We start from the raw sequence: 14,955 nt of genomic DNA on the forward strand, positions 1-14,955 counted from the left end.
TCTGACGGGGAGAAACACATCAACCTGACATTGGTACTAAATCAGGATTTCAGTGATGTTGACTGTGGAATTACTGATAGTTACCAAGTTAACAATTTGATTAACACCTTTGACTTGTAAATTCAAGAGTCCCTGCAAATGATTGATGACACAAGTGTTTTATATCATGTTTTAATAAAGCTGATTGGATTCTTCAATACATCCCTCTTTCCATCCCATGAAATTACATTTGACCAGTGTTTTTTCAGACATCTTTGAGAAACAGGCATTGAACTTCAATGAGATTAGTGCAGTAAGTACTTCAACCACCTATGTCCTTAAAACATGAATCTATTAAATATTTTCACTTCAGAAAACTAAATTAATGGTGTATCAAAAATAACACTCCCAGTTCAACATTAAATATCAGTTATTTTTCTCCTTTGCTATGAGTAGAATATTGCACCAGAATTGCTGATTAGGAGCAGAATAAAAAGTAACATGTACTTACATGTTTAATGAATATGAAAACAATGTCCTCAATAAAGTAAGGTGATAAAGACATAACAACAAAGCCTTACGACATTAAACAGATATACAACAAATGGAAATTATATCAGAGTACAGTGAACCAAGATCATCTTTATAGTATCAATTCAGAAGACAACAGTTACGGTTGTATTTTCAAGTTAAGTGCACATCCTAAGTTAAGAAAAACTTTAAAAGTCTAAGCTCATTCCATTCTGTCTGCTTTGGATATAAAAATGTCTAACGGCACAGTGTTGTACAGTGGATACAAAAGCAGTTTTATAAGCAAATGATTCATCACATTTGAAAGTCATTGTAATGTCAGTAGTCTACTGACACCCTAGGTCATTAAAGTTCTCCCAATTTTTATGACTACATAGGTGTTACATTCTCGTTGTCCAATCATATTTCTGCTATCATTTCAATAATTACAACTGTGTACAAAACATGTCGTAAACCCCCTTAGAGCTGTAGGTCGAGAATAGTTAAATTCTCTAGATGTCTTCAAAAGAGAGAAGTTAATGGTATGGAAGGAACATAAAACTGGATACTTGACAAAGGGCTGAGAGAAAAGGTATGTGAAATCAAAGAGAGTGTATTGGAAGCAGGACGGAAATATTGTTGTGTCATTTCAAGTCAGGAATCATAATTCATCAAAGTAGTTATTGCAACAAATTATAGACTTATTTTGAGAATTAAAAAATAAAATGAATTGAAAAGGTTTTGATTAATACATACTATGTGCAACATTAAATAAGGTAGTGCAGTAATAATGGACAGAACAAATGGAATATATATATATTTTTAAACAACCCTGCATTGAAACCAAATCCTTTAACCTGCAAATATGCTATCATCAGTCTAGGCATTATAATAGCTACTAGGCTACAGTATGTCTTTCTCACAGGAAACGTCAACATAACTTACAGCCACTATATTTTTTGGCAAAGAAAAAAAACGATTTCCTCAGAATGCATGTTAAGCAAGACTTTGCTTGTAAGGAAAAGTTAGCCCCATTGGTCAGATTATTAAAAACATACATTTATATTGTAAAAAAAAAACTAAACATACACCAATCAGACCCAAGTATGTGCAAAAATTAACAGGAGGGTGTTTGACAAACCATGGACGGTCTATTGGGGTAGTGCACATATACTGTGGGTGTGTTTAAAGATCAGAAGCAGGTGGATGTGAGTATTCTCTCGTTCAATTCATATCACAGTATGCTTTCATTTTTCTACTACATTTCCCTATATAGATCTGGTTTTACTGATCATGATGGTGATTGAGTGGATAGAAATAGGTGTGCATACATTACATACAAACTAAAATTGTTTTATTTCCAGTGTTAGTCACACGTTACTTGGCTTGCATATAAGCTGTTTTACCTCCGGGCCATGACGAGACCGACTGAAGTAGAGTGGAGGCCATGAACCAGGAAGTCCTCAGACGACCCTTCACCTTTGACTCCCTGCCTCAGGTGTAGTTCCTGCTTGACCAGAGTTCTTAGGTCCTACTCCTACATAGTTACTTATTAACCCACAATGATTGAGTCCTCAGACACAACCCTAGAGACTAAGGCTGGATTCCATTCTGAAATCCTGGTTCCTTCCCTTTGTCCTTGACCTCTCCCAGTCATCAAGGGACTGGAAAGAAAGAATAAAGTAGAGATAAAATTACAAAAGCACTCCCTACCCTTCTGGTAGGCTAAGTGAAGCCGTAGCTGTCTAATTATCTCTCATCAAAGTTTCCAGTCCCTTTAGATCTATAAGGAGACAGTTGTCAAGAAAAGATGCAAGGGAGAATTATTTGAGAATGGAATGAATCCCTGCTCTGCAACACCTGCTGGACTGGCCTGGAACCTTTCAGAGCTGGTTTCAAATAACCCTGCCTTGGGGGCTGTCCTATCTGCCCGTCTCCTCCACTGGTGCCTCCTGGCCCTCAGGCCGTCTCTCCTCCTCTTCCCCTTCCTGTGTACCCACCTCGCCGTTCTCCTGCGTGGGCTCGGGTTCAGCCGGCACCTGGGGGGTCTCTGGATTCTCAGGGGCCACGGAAACTGCCTCGTCTGGGACAGGGGAAGGTGGGTTGGGTGTGGTGGGTTGTGGGAACCTCTCCCTGGAGAGATCCTCAGCCTGGCCCACGGAGCTTGTCTCACTGTGGGAGTCAGAGCCCCCCGCACCCTCGCGCCGGAACAGCCTCTGTCCTGCACGTGGAGGAGGAATCAGAGAATAGTAGTCTAAGATTTCCAGTATTTTTAATAAATAAAATATGTCCCTTGATTTTAAAAGAGAATTACTGCGAAAGAACAAGAATATCCCATCTATAGATTCTGTGAGACCATACCTGGCAGTCTCTTGGCAGAGGAGGTAGGGGTTTCTGGCGACGCCAGCCCACCTGTCTGGGCCTTCATGGAGTAGATGGGCTCTGTGGAGTCCAGGGAACCTATGGGAAACAGTCACTTAATATACCATCGGAATGCAGATGTACAGGAGCAACCTAGGAGCAGGCACACACACACAGTTGTGTACCTGCAGCCAGGTTAAAGGTTCTGCCCTTCACAGTGCTCTGGAACGGAGAGAACCAGTTCAACACGGAGCCGACCAGAGGAATCTGTCTCAACACACCCTGAGAGAGAGAGAGATGGTGCAATTTTTTAAATACAAATCAGTCCATAAAATGTGCATGTATACAAAGCATTGATTATTGTCATACACATACAAAAATGGGCACACACACACCTCCTCCATGAGTTTGTCCTGGTTGTCTTTCTGGAGCTGGAGCTCTGCCTCCTGGATGCCTTTCCTCACCACCTCTGTCATGTTCTCTAATAGCTAGTGACAAGATGGGACAGAAGAAAATAGTCATTTACAACTCAATCAATGCAATAGGATTGTAGTATTGCATAGATTCTTTATTATATGTTATCATCAAAAATCTATATAATCTGGAAGTACAAGCCATGTTGGAGGAAGTGACAGACTGTAGGTAAACAGAGTAGAAGGAGATAGCGTTACCCTGCCGTTTTCCTCTATGTCCCTCCCCAGGGCGGCTATCGTATCCACTAGCTCTGCAACGTCTAGGTCCTCCGTTGCCATGCCAATAAATATGCAGTCCTTCTCGGGTCCGAACTCCAGGCCTGAGGATGGAGGGAGAGAAGTTAAGAGGTAAAGCAGGCAGAATCAGAACCAGGTCTGAATCATTCCTTGAATTGAGGGGAAGAATGAAACCTTGAGTTTCAGATGTGATAAAAGAAGCTCTGTGCTGTGGACAGGCACAGTACTGACCGGTGGAGAAGATGAGGTCTGCATCCAGATCCCCTAGTTTCACCAGCAGCTCACTGTTGATCTTCTCCACCTCCAACTGTCTCTTACTGTCGTTCAGCTCCTCAATCCTCGGCTCATACCTGAGTGGATACACACAATCATTTTGTGGACAAGTCACATTGCTTTACACAAATTACACACATTTTACTGTACAGAAATGACCACGTATTTACTATGAAATGGCATGGTAAAATGGTAATTACACAGCTACTAATGATACAAATACTGAATGAATAACAGTATATTCCTACCTGACGGCTCCCAGGCCAGGCCAGCTGAGGTCCTCTATGTAACTGAGGGCAGAGTGGCGGTACACCTCCTCTCTGAAGTCCAGTCTGAGACGCAGCGTACAGTTCAGCACAGGAACCAGCTCAGTCAACCGCTCCACCAGCAGATCCACGTCACACCTCTGGGTCCCCAGGGCTGGGAGGGAACAGGTCAGAGGGCAGAGTTCAGAGGTCAACAGCTACAGGGTCAACAAAAGGAGAGTTGTGCCTGACTGACGATGATCAGGTGTTCTTCATTAACTGTACAGGTGAGTGTGTGTAATACAAATTATGGTATGTCTAACAGGTGAGTGTGTGTCTTACATGTGAATGTTTATTTTACAGGTGAGTGTGTGCCTTTCTTTATGATGCATGTCTGTCCTACAGGTGAGTGTGTGTGTGTGTGTGTGTGTGTGTGTGTGTGTGTGTGTGTGTGTGTGTGTGTGTGTTACCTGCGGCGGTCATAAGAGGGGTGAAGCGGACACAGGTGCCCTCGTCCTCCAACTCCACTATGTCTACCCCGCTGGCGGGCACCAGCTGTGCCAACCGCTCACACAGCTACAGGCAGACACAATCAATCAACCAACCAACCAAGCAACCAACATTGTCTCACCCATTACACATGTAAACAAATGCTCACCCATCTGTTGAGGGAATCTAGCACTTCTCTCTCTCCAGCAAAGTAGCCCTCCACAGAACCACCACTGGATTCTGAGTAGAGGGAAGAGGGCATAGCATTATGACCTATTACATATAACATGCCAAATTCAAACACATAGTACATTTACATGATACTCATTTGAATGCATTATAACATCATTTGAATGCCCACATTGCATCTAAAGTAAGTTGGATGCAGCTGAATAAGAGTTCCTGGTTAGTTGAGGAAAATGTGTTAGAACAGGAAGAGTAATGTTAACCACTCACCTGCACTGGTCTCCTGGGAGAACCTGAACACTACTACTGGAGAGTTGAGCTCATCCTCCACCTGCAGCACAGGAAAGGTGAGAGACACACAGGTGAGGTTCCACACATCCAGGATCATAAATAACCTTTGATCTTTAAAAAACTCTGTTGTCATTAACATGCAAACAGGTGTAATGTGTGAGAATGGGCCGGAGAAGCTGTGTGATGTGATGCTATGGAGATGCCTGGGTTTGTGACACATCCTCTGTTTGAGCAGTCAAACTGGTCTGCATGGAGATTGTTAAATCATGCAGCTTTAAAAAAAAGTTCAATGTTTGGGCATAAATGTCAATGCCTATGACTTCCATTCACAATGGACATGTCTGTGTTTTCCATGGACTTTATATACATGACTAACTCTTACAACCTACGACACAGCCACAACTGACCATTATATTGTATGTACTTTGTACATAAATCATTGAGTCGGGTAAATGTTAGTTTTGGAGAAAATCTCAGCACAGAAAAGACACTACTCTTTCCTTCTGGTAATTTCTCCCCACCTCTAACAATTCACAGTAAGGGTATGTACTACCCAGTACCCATAGCAGGATTGACTGGTTGAAGTGACATGTTGGATTGTTACTGTTGTACCCTAACAGGGTAGTCATGTAAACACAGTGAGGTTCATCTTTGATGACGCCTGGGCCAAAGTTCAACTTTAGAGTCATCAGGATTCTGTGAAGACGTGGTGGTGGGGGGACAGGACATTCTCTGCTGTGCCTAAAACATGCCTGTAGTGATGATTGGACAGGAACCAGGAAGTGGACTGATTGCAGTTTTAGCAAATGAGTGCCCTCGATTTGAGCGGTGTCTCAAATACAGTGCCTTTCAGGGCATTCAGGTGGAAAAACATGGTCAGGTACAGAGTGAAACAGAGAAAGAAAGGTGGGAGCAGGCAGGGGAAAGAGGGTTGGTCCCACCTACAATAGACAGAATGAGAGAGCCCAGCAAGTCCCGTAGAGAGCCCCCTGAGATCGGCGGGATCCGAGAGAGAGACACCACACCCTGTAACCAAGGCAACCCAACAGCTCACTATCTACAGTATACACACACTTCCTACACATGACACTCACTACAACAAACGGTACTCAAAGCCACCATCAACACAGTAACCAGACCCACACACTCTGCTTGTTCACCAGATCAGCTTCAGCAGTTACTGCACCGTTCCAATGATCTCTATATCGTCTACATGTGTAAATCATATTCACACTCAGTTTCAGATTATATAAAGGTCACTATCTGCTCAGAGCTGATGCCTGTGAACAAGGTCTTTGTTTTGCAACAGTATGATGGAGGTCTCTGTTAGCGAGGCTCAGTGCTGTTTCTTTACCATAGTCAAAGCATCGACGAAAGAGATCTCAGAGTCAAGCTCATCCTGATGATGACAAAACAGACGTCAGACGCCCGCATCTTTATAAATGTTATGTGTTAGAGTTAAGTGTGATCTTATGATTGTTTTCTTAAGTTATCGTATCTTAAAACTCAAACAAAAGCTCATATATATTGGGGGCCTTCATCATATGACCCACCTATGTGTAATGGCTTTATAGTGCCTTCGTTTACACCCATAGTGCGTTATTAAATACAATAAACAGCTTATGACTGCTTAGAACAGCCTCAATGCATAAATGCTTTCCACACACATTAATAGTAGTAGATAGTTAAACATTAAGTTGTGGACCTACTGAAGTCTTTATGGAAGCCAGAGTCTTCAGTTTCTCCAGAAGCTGTTGGCTCTACAGACAAAAAGAGATACAACACAGGTCAGTTTGTTAGCAGTAAGGTGATAGCGATCTGTATTAACTTCTAACCCAAAGTACTTACGAGCTCTACAGCGTGTCTAATCTTCTCCACTATCCCATCATGGCCCAGGTACTGCAGGGAGAGCCAGAGAGGCAGGGCACGCAGCTTCTCTACTGGCTGACTGGAGGTCAACCCAGCTGCCAGAGACTAAGATTGGAGAGAGAGAGAACTCAAATGGATAGGTGAAAGCAAAGATTACACCAATCCAGTCATATCAGATCTCTAGTAACTTCAAGGGAGGCAGGAAGAAAGGAAGGATGCAAGTTTAAAGGCCCTACAGCTACAGACAGGGAGAGAGTTAAAAGGGGATACCAAAGAAGAGAGAACAGGAAGGAGAAAGCGTACCAGGGCTGGGTCCTCGTGTCTGTAGAGGGTGACAGCTGGGACAGCAGGCAGGCCCAGCCACGGACCCAGGGTCAGGGTCATACTGTCACTCCTGGTGGCCGCCTGGGGACAGGGGAGGGGGCAAAGACACATAGTAGACATATTACATTACCGTACTATACAGGCATCTTACAGTGTATTCATTTAGAGTTCTGAGGGTCACAGAATGGGAGAGCATATCCTATACGTACCGTCACGGGGGACGAGACCTCCCCCAGAGCCAGGGTGGCCAAGTTGACCCTGAGAGACAGAAAAGACCAAGCAGTTATAAAGCATTTACAAACCCCTCCAATATGGTTGGTTAAAGACATATTAAAAGTATTACAAGTATGTGTAATGTTGTTACTCACCCTTCTATGTGGAGCCACATGCCATACTGTTCACACAGCTCCTTTAGACGGCCCAGCTTGTCTGTGTGTCCCGCCCCAGGGGTGCCTGGGAAGACAGGCAGTGAGTACGCTCGGAGTCACTCTGCTGTACGTCTTGGTCAATAAGTCAGTGATAGACATGTTGATTTAACCTTTATTTGACCAGGTAAGTCATACAATAACATCCTGGTTGGTCAAGGGGTAAACATTGTTTCACTTTAGAGTGTAATACTATGTGTTTTGCTACCATGCTGTGTTGTTGTCTTAGGTCTCCGTGTTGCGTTGTCATTGTTGTGATGTCTGTACACATACATACATTTATTTTTATTTTTATCCCAGCCCCCATCCCAGCAGGAGGCCTTTTGGTAGGCTGTCATTGTAGATCATACATTTGTTCTTAACTGACTTGACTAGTTAAATAAATAGAAAAAACTGTCACCATGCTAGGTTTTTCAATAAGCACACAACCTTGGAGAAAATAAAACACTTTTAAAGAGTAGATGTGTGTTCTTAGCCATTTCTTGTATTAAAAAGGTGATAAAATTCCCCACTGACCAGCGTTGGCAATCAACAGCAATGGAAGCTTCCCAGTCTCCACATCCTCTCTAATCAGCTTGTCCAGCAACGCAATGTCCTGCAATCAGCAAAACACCCAGGGAGACAGATATTGTTTTCCATTTAAAAATCAGGGTAATATGGTAGGTAGTACGCATACAGGCACCCCAGTATCCTAAATACATAAACTCAGCAAAAAAAGAAAACGTCCCTTTTTCAGGACCCTGTCTTTCAAAGATAATTAGTAAAAATCCAAATAACTTCACAGATCATCATTGTAAAGGGTTAAAAACACTGTTTCCCATGCTTGTTCAATGAACCATAAACAATTAATGAACATGCACCTGTGGAACAGTCGTTAAGACACTAACAGCTTACAGACGGTAGGCAATTAAGGTCACAGTTATGAAACCATAGGACACTAAAGAGGCCTTTCTACAGACTCTGAAAAACACCAAAAGAAAGATGCCCAGGGTCCCTGCTCATCTGCGTGAACGTGCCTTAGGCATGCTGCAAGGAGGCATGAGGACTGCAGATGTGGCCAGGGAAATAAATTGCAATGTCCGTACTGTGAGACGCCTAAGACAGCGCTACAGGGAGACAGGGCGGACAGCTGATCGTTCTCGCAGTGGCAGACCACATGTAACAACACCTGCACAGGATCAGTACATCCAAACATCACACCTGCGGGACAGGTACAGGATGGCAACAACAACTGCCCGAGTCACACCAGGAACACACAACACCTCCGTCAGTGCTCAGACTGTCCCCAATAGGCTGAGGCTGGACTGAGGGCTTGTAGGCCTGTTGTAAGGCAGGTCCTCACCAGACATCACCGTCAGCTATGGTCACAAACCCACCGTCGCTGGACCAGACAGGACTGGAAAAAAGTGCTCTTCACTGACGAGTAACGGTTTTGTCTCACCAGAGGTGATGGTCGGATTTGTATTTATCGTCGAAGGAATGAGTGTTACACCGAGGCCTGTACTCTGGAGCGGGACCGATTTGGAGGTGGAGGGTCCGTCATGGTCTGGGGCGGTGTGTCACATTATCATCGGACAGAGCTTGTTGTCATTGCAGGCAAACTCAACGCTGTGTGTTACAGGGAAGACATCCTCCTCCCTCATGTGTTACCCTTCCTGCAGGCTCATCCTGACATGACGCTCCAGCATGACAATGCCACCAGCCATACTGCTCGTTCTGTGCGTGATTTCCTGCAAGACAGGAATGTCAGTGTTCTGCCATGGCCAGCAAAGAGCCCGGATCTCAATCCTATTGAGCACGTCAGGGACCTGTTGGATTGGAGGGTGAGGGCTGGGGCCATTCCCCCCAGAAATGTCCAGGAACTTGCAGGTGCCTTGGTGGAAGAGTGGGGTAACATCTCACAGCAAGAACTGGCAAATCTGGTACAGTCCATGAGGAGGAGATGCTGCATTAAGTACTGCGGTGCTGGTGGCCACACCAGATACTGACTGTTACTTTTGATTTTGACCCCCCCCCTTTGTTCAGGGACACACAATTTCTGTTAGTCACATGTCTGTGGAACTTGTTCAGTTTATGTCTCAGTTGTTGAATCTTGTTATATTCATACAAATACTTACACATGTTAAGTTTGCTGAAAATAAACACAGTTGACAGTGAGAGGACGTTTCTTTTTTTGCTGAGTTTATATACACACACACACGTGTATATATATATATATATATATATATATATATATATACACACACAAAGAATGTGGACACCCCTTAAAATTAGTGGATTCGGCTATTTTTGTTGGCAGGTGTATAAAATCGAGCTCAGTGACTTTCAACGTGGCACCGTCATGGGATGCCACCTTTCCAACAAGTCAGTTTGTCAAATTTCTGCCCTGCTAGAGCTGCCCCGGTCAATTTTAAGTGCTGTTATTGTGAAGTAGAAATGTCTAGGAGCAACAACAGCTCAGCCGCGAAGTGGTAGGACACACAAGCTCACAGGACGGGACCACCAGTGTTGGAAGTGCGTAGCACGTAAAAATTATCTGTCCTCGGTTGCAACACACACTACCAAGTTACAAACTGCCTCTGGATGGAAAGTCAGCACAATACCTGTTTGTCAGGAACTTCATGAAATGGGTTTCCATAGCTGACCAGCCGCACACAAGCCTAAGATCACCATGCGCAATGCCAAGCGTCGGCTAGAGTGGTGTAAAGCTCGCTGCCTTCTCTGGAGTGATGAATCACCCTTCACCATCTGGCAGTCCAACGTACGAATCTGGGGTTGGAGGATGCCAGGAGAATGCTACCTGCCCCAATGCAGTGCCAACTGTAAAGTTTGGTGGAGGTGGAACAATGGTCAGGGGCTATATTTCCATGGTTCGGGCTACGCCCCTTAGTTCCAGTGAAGGGAAATCTTAACGCTACAGCATACAATGACATTCTAGATGATTCTGTGCTTCCAACTTTGTGACAACAGTTTGGGGAAGGCCCTTTCCTGGTTCAGCATGCACAAAGTGAGGTCCATGCAGAAATGGTTTGTCGAGATCGGTGTGGAAGAACTTGACTGGCCTGCACAGAGCCCTGACCTCAACTCCATCGAACACTGACTGCGAGCCAGGCACAATCGCCCAACCTCAGAGGCCAACCTCACTAATGCGCTTGTGGCTGAATGGAAGCAAGTCCCCACAGCAAAGTTCCAATATCTAATGGAAAGCCTTCCCAGAAGAGTAGAGGCTGTTATAGTAGCAAAGTGGGGGGACCAACTCCATATTAATGCCCATCATTTTGGAATGAGGTGTCCACATACTTTTGGTGGTGTACATTGTATGAGCCCTATCTAAATGAGGCTGATCTACCATTTGGTGCTGGGATCCAAACATGGTGTTACAGGGGACGGTGCACAGGCTGGACAGAGGCAGACCCAGCTAAGGAAGAGAGGATTTCTGTTAAAGTCAACCTACATTGAATAACTTCTGAAATATCTGCTCTTATAATACTAAAGTAACATCAAAAAGGTCTGTCTGTGTCTTCATGTAAGAACACACAATGTGTTTCTATGCCTGCTTCTACGCCTACTTGGCTGCAGAGGTGCTGTCCCAGGCCAGGCCTGCAGGTGGCGCTCTGGTAAATGACAGGCTGTCTGGAGTTGAGCACGGTGTAGCCCTCTGTGGAGTAGTCCTCATAGCGGGTGTTGATGACCAGACGACACACCTTCAGCAGGCCCTCTCTGTCATCTTCATGGTAGTATGCTGAGCCACTCTCATACCTGGCAGGACATCAAAATCCACTTAGCAATGCACATGGAACAAGCACACACATGCAATCGACAGACAGACCCACACACCTGAAGAGTCTGCAGAGCCAGAGTGTTGTGTCAGACGCGATGCGTGTGATCAGCTTCCTGAGTCTCTCCCTGTCCAGCACTGAGATGTAGGCTGCTAGGCTGTGTCCTAGCAACGCCATGTGACCCTGCTCTCCGACATTCTGCATCCTGCTGGGGGGGACAAGACATGCACAGGAAGTGAGGTCACAAAGACGTGATGTTGATAAACTGCATTATACTGATTGTATTGGGAATATTTAAGAATATTAAAGTTCATATACAGTGAAGAGTGATTAACACAATGCTTAGCATATTTATATGTTTTCACGTTCTGTTTGTGCAAGGTTCTGTTGATAGTGATTGACGCCAGACTGGAGGTACAAGGACACTGATTATTACTGTATTCTGTGAAACACGGTGTGATTCTGTAGCAGCTGACAATGTCACTGCAATTTGTTTTGACTTCCTACAAGCCTCTTGGGCTGTTTTTTACAGAACACTTGGTACTGTCTGATTAGAATATAAAGGGCCTGTCTCCAAGAGGCCAGATAGACATTTTCTCTGCCTCTGATCTGGAGGCGTTTCCCTGTTGCAACTTTAATAAACCGGATAGATTTTTTATTGATATTATCAACAACTTATTTTTGTTCACTTGGAAATTCTTATTATACTGATAAGAAAATTCTAAGATGGCCTTCCAACTGACATATGCTCTCAGTAGTGGTGTTTTAATGTCAGACCTACCGATGGCTTGGCTTATCTTCCCCCTCATCTTCATGCATGAGATTCTGGACCAGCTGGAGTATACTGGCCACATCCTGCCCACTGGAAGTTTGTAACAAAACACACAACGCGTTGCTTGAGGGAACTCATTGCTTCTGTGAAATACCATCCACATTTGTATGTGTGTGTGTGAGAGAGAGAGACAGAGAAAGATACTAGATTGAAAGTGAGAAACAGGGGTATCTGCTGTACTCACTCTCCCTGTAGGGGTCCAGGGATACTACTCCTGCTGAACTGTCGTCTATCTGCATCCGGATCTGATGCCCTGGAGAGAAACAAACAACAAAACCAACAAGTCAGATAGTCCTTCAGGTGTGTGCATCTGACTTGTGTTAACATACATTATGTGTGAAGAGATGTGTGCCATTAACAGCCAGTGTAATACCCGTCAATACATCTTTATGAACAAACACCAATTCATAAAAGCTTACTTTCGGCCATCCTCCAAGATCTTCATGGCCTCGTTGAGGTTCTTGCCCATTTCAGCGAGTGTGGGGTCGACCATCATCTACGGTCAGAAGTCAGAGACTGAGCAAAAAGACACTTAAGCAGATGGATACCTCATTCAATCTCAGGGTTAGACAGAGCCATTGCCAGAGGCTAGCTAAAAACACATCTTTCAGTTCTCTCTCCCCCTAAAGCCTTATATTTAACACTAATCCTCCCTCTACCCTCCTCTGTCACCTATTGGACTGCACATTGAGGTGGATCAGAGGTATAGTAGACAGAGGTCAATCTAATTGTTAACATTAGCCAAATATTGACATTGGCATGATGTAACAGACTCTACCATAGTCTAGCTCATGTTATTGCCAATTCCAGGCAACTGGAGAATCAGTTGAAAGTAAATACAGTCTGACTATAACCTCTATTCATTACCAGTGGTGCCTCAAGGTCCTAATTTCTGTCTGAAATGATCATGGGTGTGGTTATGGATACACCTGTTATGTGATAGAGTTGGATTACCTGGCTGATTTCATCAAACCGGATTTTCTGCTTCTACAACATGCCACTCAATATATTTATGATCTGCCTAAATATTTGTCTTTCAGTAAAATGTCTGTTAAGCAACAAATAACATCCTTGATCATGATGACTCTGGCTGTCTACTGAAGTATGTTCTGACCAGGGGAGTTTAAGAGCCCTGACGCTTGCTCTATAACACGCATCGCTTGCCGTACGGTTTTGGAAACATAAGGAACGTATCTTCCATATCAAATGAAAATAATACACAGCCATATCTCCAAGTTGCATTACTTGTTTACGGAAGACATAGGTGGCCACCTATGCTAAATAGCCATCTAGCATGCTCCAAATATCTGTGTGTAATCGTAACTGTGGAAAGTGTAGTTCGTCGACTGGAAGCACACACATCTTGTGGTTATGTGCAAAACTGCTAAAGTAAGTGTATATTTTTATTTTATTTATTACTGATATGAAAAGGGACATATCAGCATGTTTCGAAAACCGGTTTGAAAGGGGTGATTATTGACCTTTCTAAATGTTAAAACACAGCATCGGAATTGTAGTTCAAAACGATTTTCCCAGTCGGAGCTCGTTTCCCCCCGCGTTCTCAGTTGTCTTGGGGGCGCTGAAGTCGGAGATTTCAGAGTTCCCAGTTGTTTTGAACGCGGCACCTGCGCTAGTCAGTCAGTTATCCGTGACCATCCATAACAAATTAGCAGCATCGTCATCACGATGATAAGCTGTTTTATGAATGGAAGGTGGCAGCTTCTTAATTGACGACATAAGCCATGAAAAAACAAGGACATGCAAGGGTTAAATGCCACATTGCATTGCGTGAATAAAGGAAATAAAGCTAGTTCCGCGTAATTCTTAGCAATGACAGCTGGCTTACCGCTGTTGGTGCTACTAGCCTAACTAGCATTGCTAGCCATAGTTTGCCTAGCGTTACCGCTTGGACCACACCAAGATTGACAGCTCGTTTGTGCTTACCTTGTGACGCGGTGGCTTCAGACAGTTGGAACGCTTGAGAAAAGGATACGCCGCCTATCCACTCTGTACGGACGTGGGGAATAGTATAATATTGACGGCTGAACAGCTTCGTTATCCTGCTAACTCCTGTAAATGTTAACTTCCTGGACTGGCGCTCCGTATTCCACGCTGGCAGAGCTGACGTATCGCTACGTTTGCTACACCACCAATGTGGTGCTGTGTGTATCTTGATTGGCTGATAGGTACTTAGCTGACTAGCAGGCAGTGGAGTGCAGGGTTTTTAAATTGGGCCCCTGTATTACTTTGAAATAGCCTAGTTTAATTCCTCCATTCATTGAAGTAATGATCTATTTGGATGAGCAGGGCATCTAGTGCATAATGCACCAGTCCATCATAGACAGATACGTGATTATTTCAGTGAAGGTAGGATGTATTCAAACAGAGGGAGAATAAAATAACCAAAAAGTCAAAATTTGATATATTTTACAATGTATCTTCTTGAAATCTGATTTTAAACCTAACCTTAACCATGGCAGGTAGCCTAGTGTGTTGGGCCATAACTGTTGTTGTCAGCTCGGGGATTCGATACAAGGCAAAAATCTGTCGTTCTGCCCTGAACAAGCCGGTTAACCCACTGTTCCCTGGTAGGCCGTCATTGTAAATAAGAACTTGTTCTTAACCGACTTAAAAAACCACACAGAAAACCTTATGCCTAATCTTAAATTAAGACCAAAAAGC

At 44.0% G+C, this 14,955-nt stretch overlaps 1 protein-coding gene across 3 annotated transcripts; it reads right to left on the reverse strand.

Moving 5' to 3' along the window:
• Nucleotides 1-157: 157 nt before the first annotated feature.
• LOC120034114 (pyridoxal-dependent decarboxylase domain-containing protein 1-like) lies at nucleotides 158-14,373 on the reverse strand. Of its 3 annotated transcripts, XM_038980552.1 has the most exons (24): nucleotides 14,218-14,373; nucleotides 12,693-12,769; nucleotides 12,458-12,526; nucleotides 12,223-12,303; nucleotides 11,500-11,649; nucleotides 11,232-11,421; nucleotides 11,012-11,080; nucleotides 8,179-8,257; nucleotides 7,606-7,690; nucleotides 7,447-7,495; nucleotides 7,217-7,318; nucleotides 6,893-7,018; nucleotides 6,754-6,804; nucleotides 5,024-5,084; nucleotides 4,737-4,807; nucleotides 4,549-4,654; nucleotides 4,082-4,253; nucleotides 3,792-3,910; nucleotides 3,522-3,643; nucleotides 3,246-3,338; nucleotides 3,036-3,132; nucleotides 2,851-2,949; nucleotides 2,490-2,710; nucleotides 158-2,153 (listed from the first exon to the last, which is right to left on the reverse strand). In XM_038980552.1, exons 2-24 carry the CDS (start codon nucleotides 12,767-12,769, stop codon nucleotides 2,076-2,078), a joined length of 2,367 nt encoding a protein of 788 aa, XP_038836480.1. In that variant the 5' UTR covers nucleotides 14,218-14,373; the 3' UTR covers nucleotides 158-2,075. The 3 variants fall into 3 exon arrangements, with proteins under 3 accessions (XP_038836480.1, XP_038836481.1, XP_038836479.1); XM_038980553.1 differs by having other exon boundaries at nucleotides 158-2,710; nucleotides 11,500-11,646; XM_038980551.1 differs by having other exon boundaries at nucleotides 158-2,710.
• Nucleotides 14,374-14,955: the final 582 nt, after the last annotated feature.

This window comes from Salvelinus namaycush, chromosome 41 (assembly GCF_016432855.1).
Source record: "Salvelinus namaycush isolate Seneca chromosome 41, SaNama_1.0, whole genome shotgun sequence".
Taxonomy (NCBI): Eukaryota; Metazoa; Chordata; class Actinopteri; order Salmoniformes; family Salmonidae; genus Salvelinus; species Salvelinus namaycush.

Coding starts and splice junctions, on each gene's coding strand:
- LOC120034114 (XM_038980552.1), bottom strand. CDS start 12,769: ATGATGGTCGACCCCACACTCGCTGAAATGGGCAAGAACCTCAACGAG. Junction 11,650..12,222: donor GAAGATAAGCCAAGCCATCG/GTAGGTCTGACA, acceptor TGTCCCCCCCAG/CAGGATGCAGAATGTCGGAG. Junction 3,133..3,245: donor AGGACAAACTCATGGAGGAG/GTGTGTGTGTGC, acceptor TCTCTCTCTCAG/GGTGTGTTGAGACAGATTCC.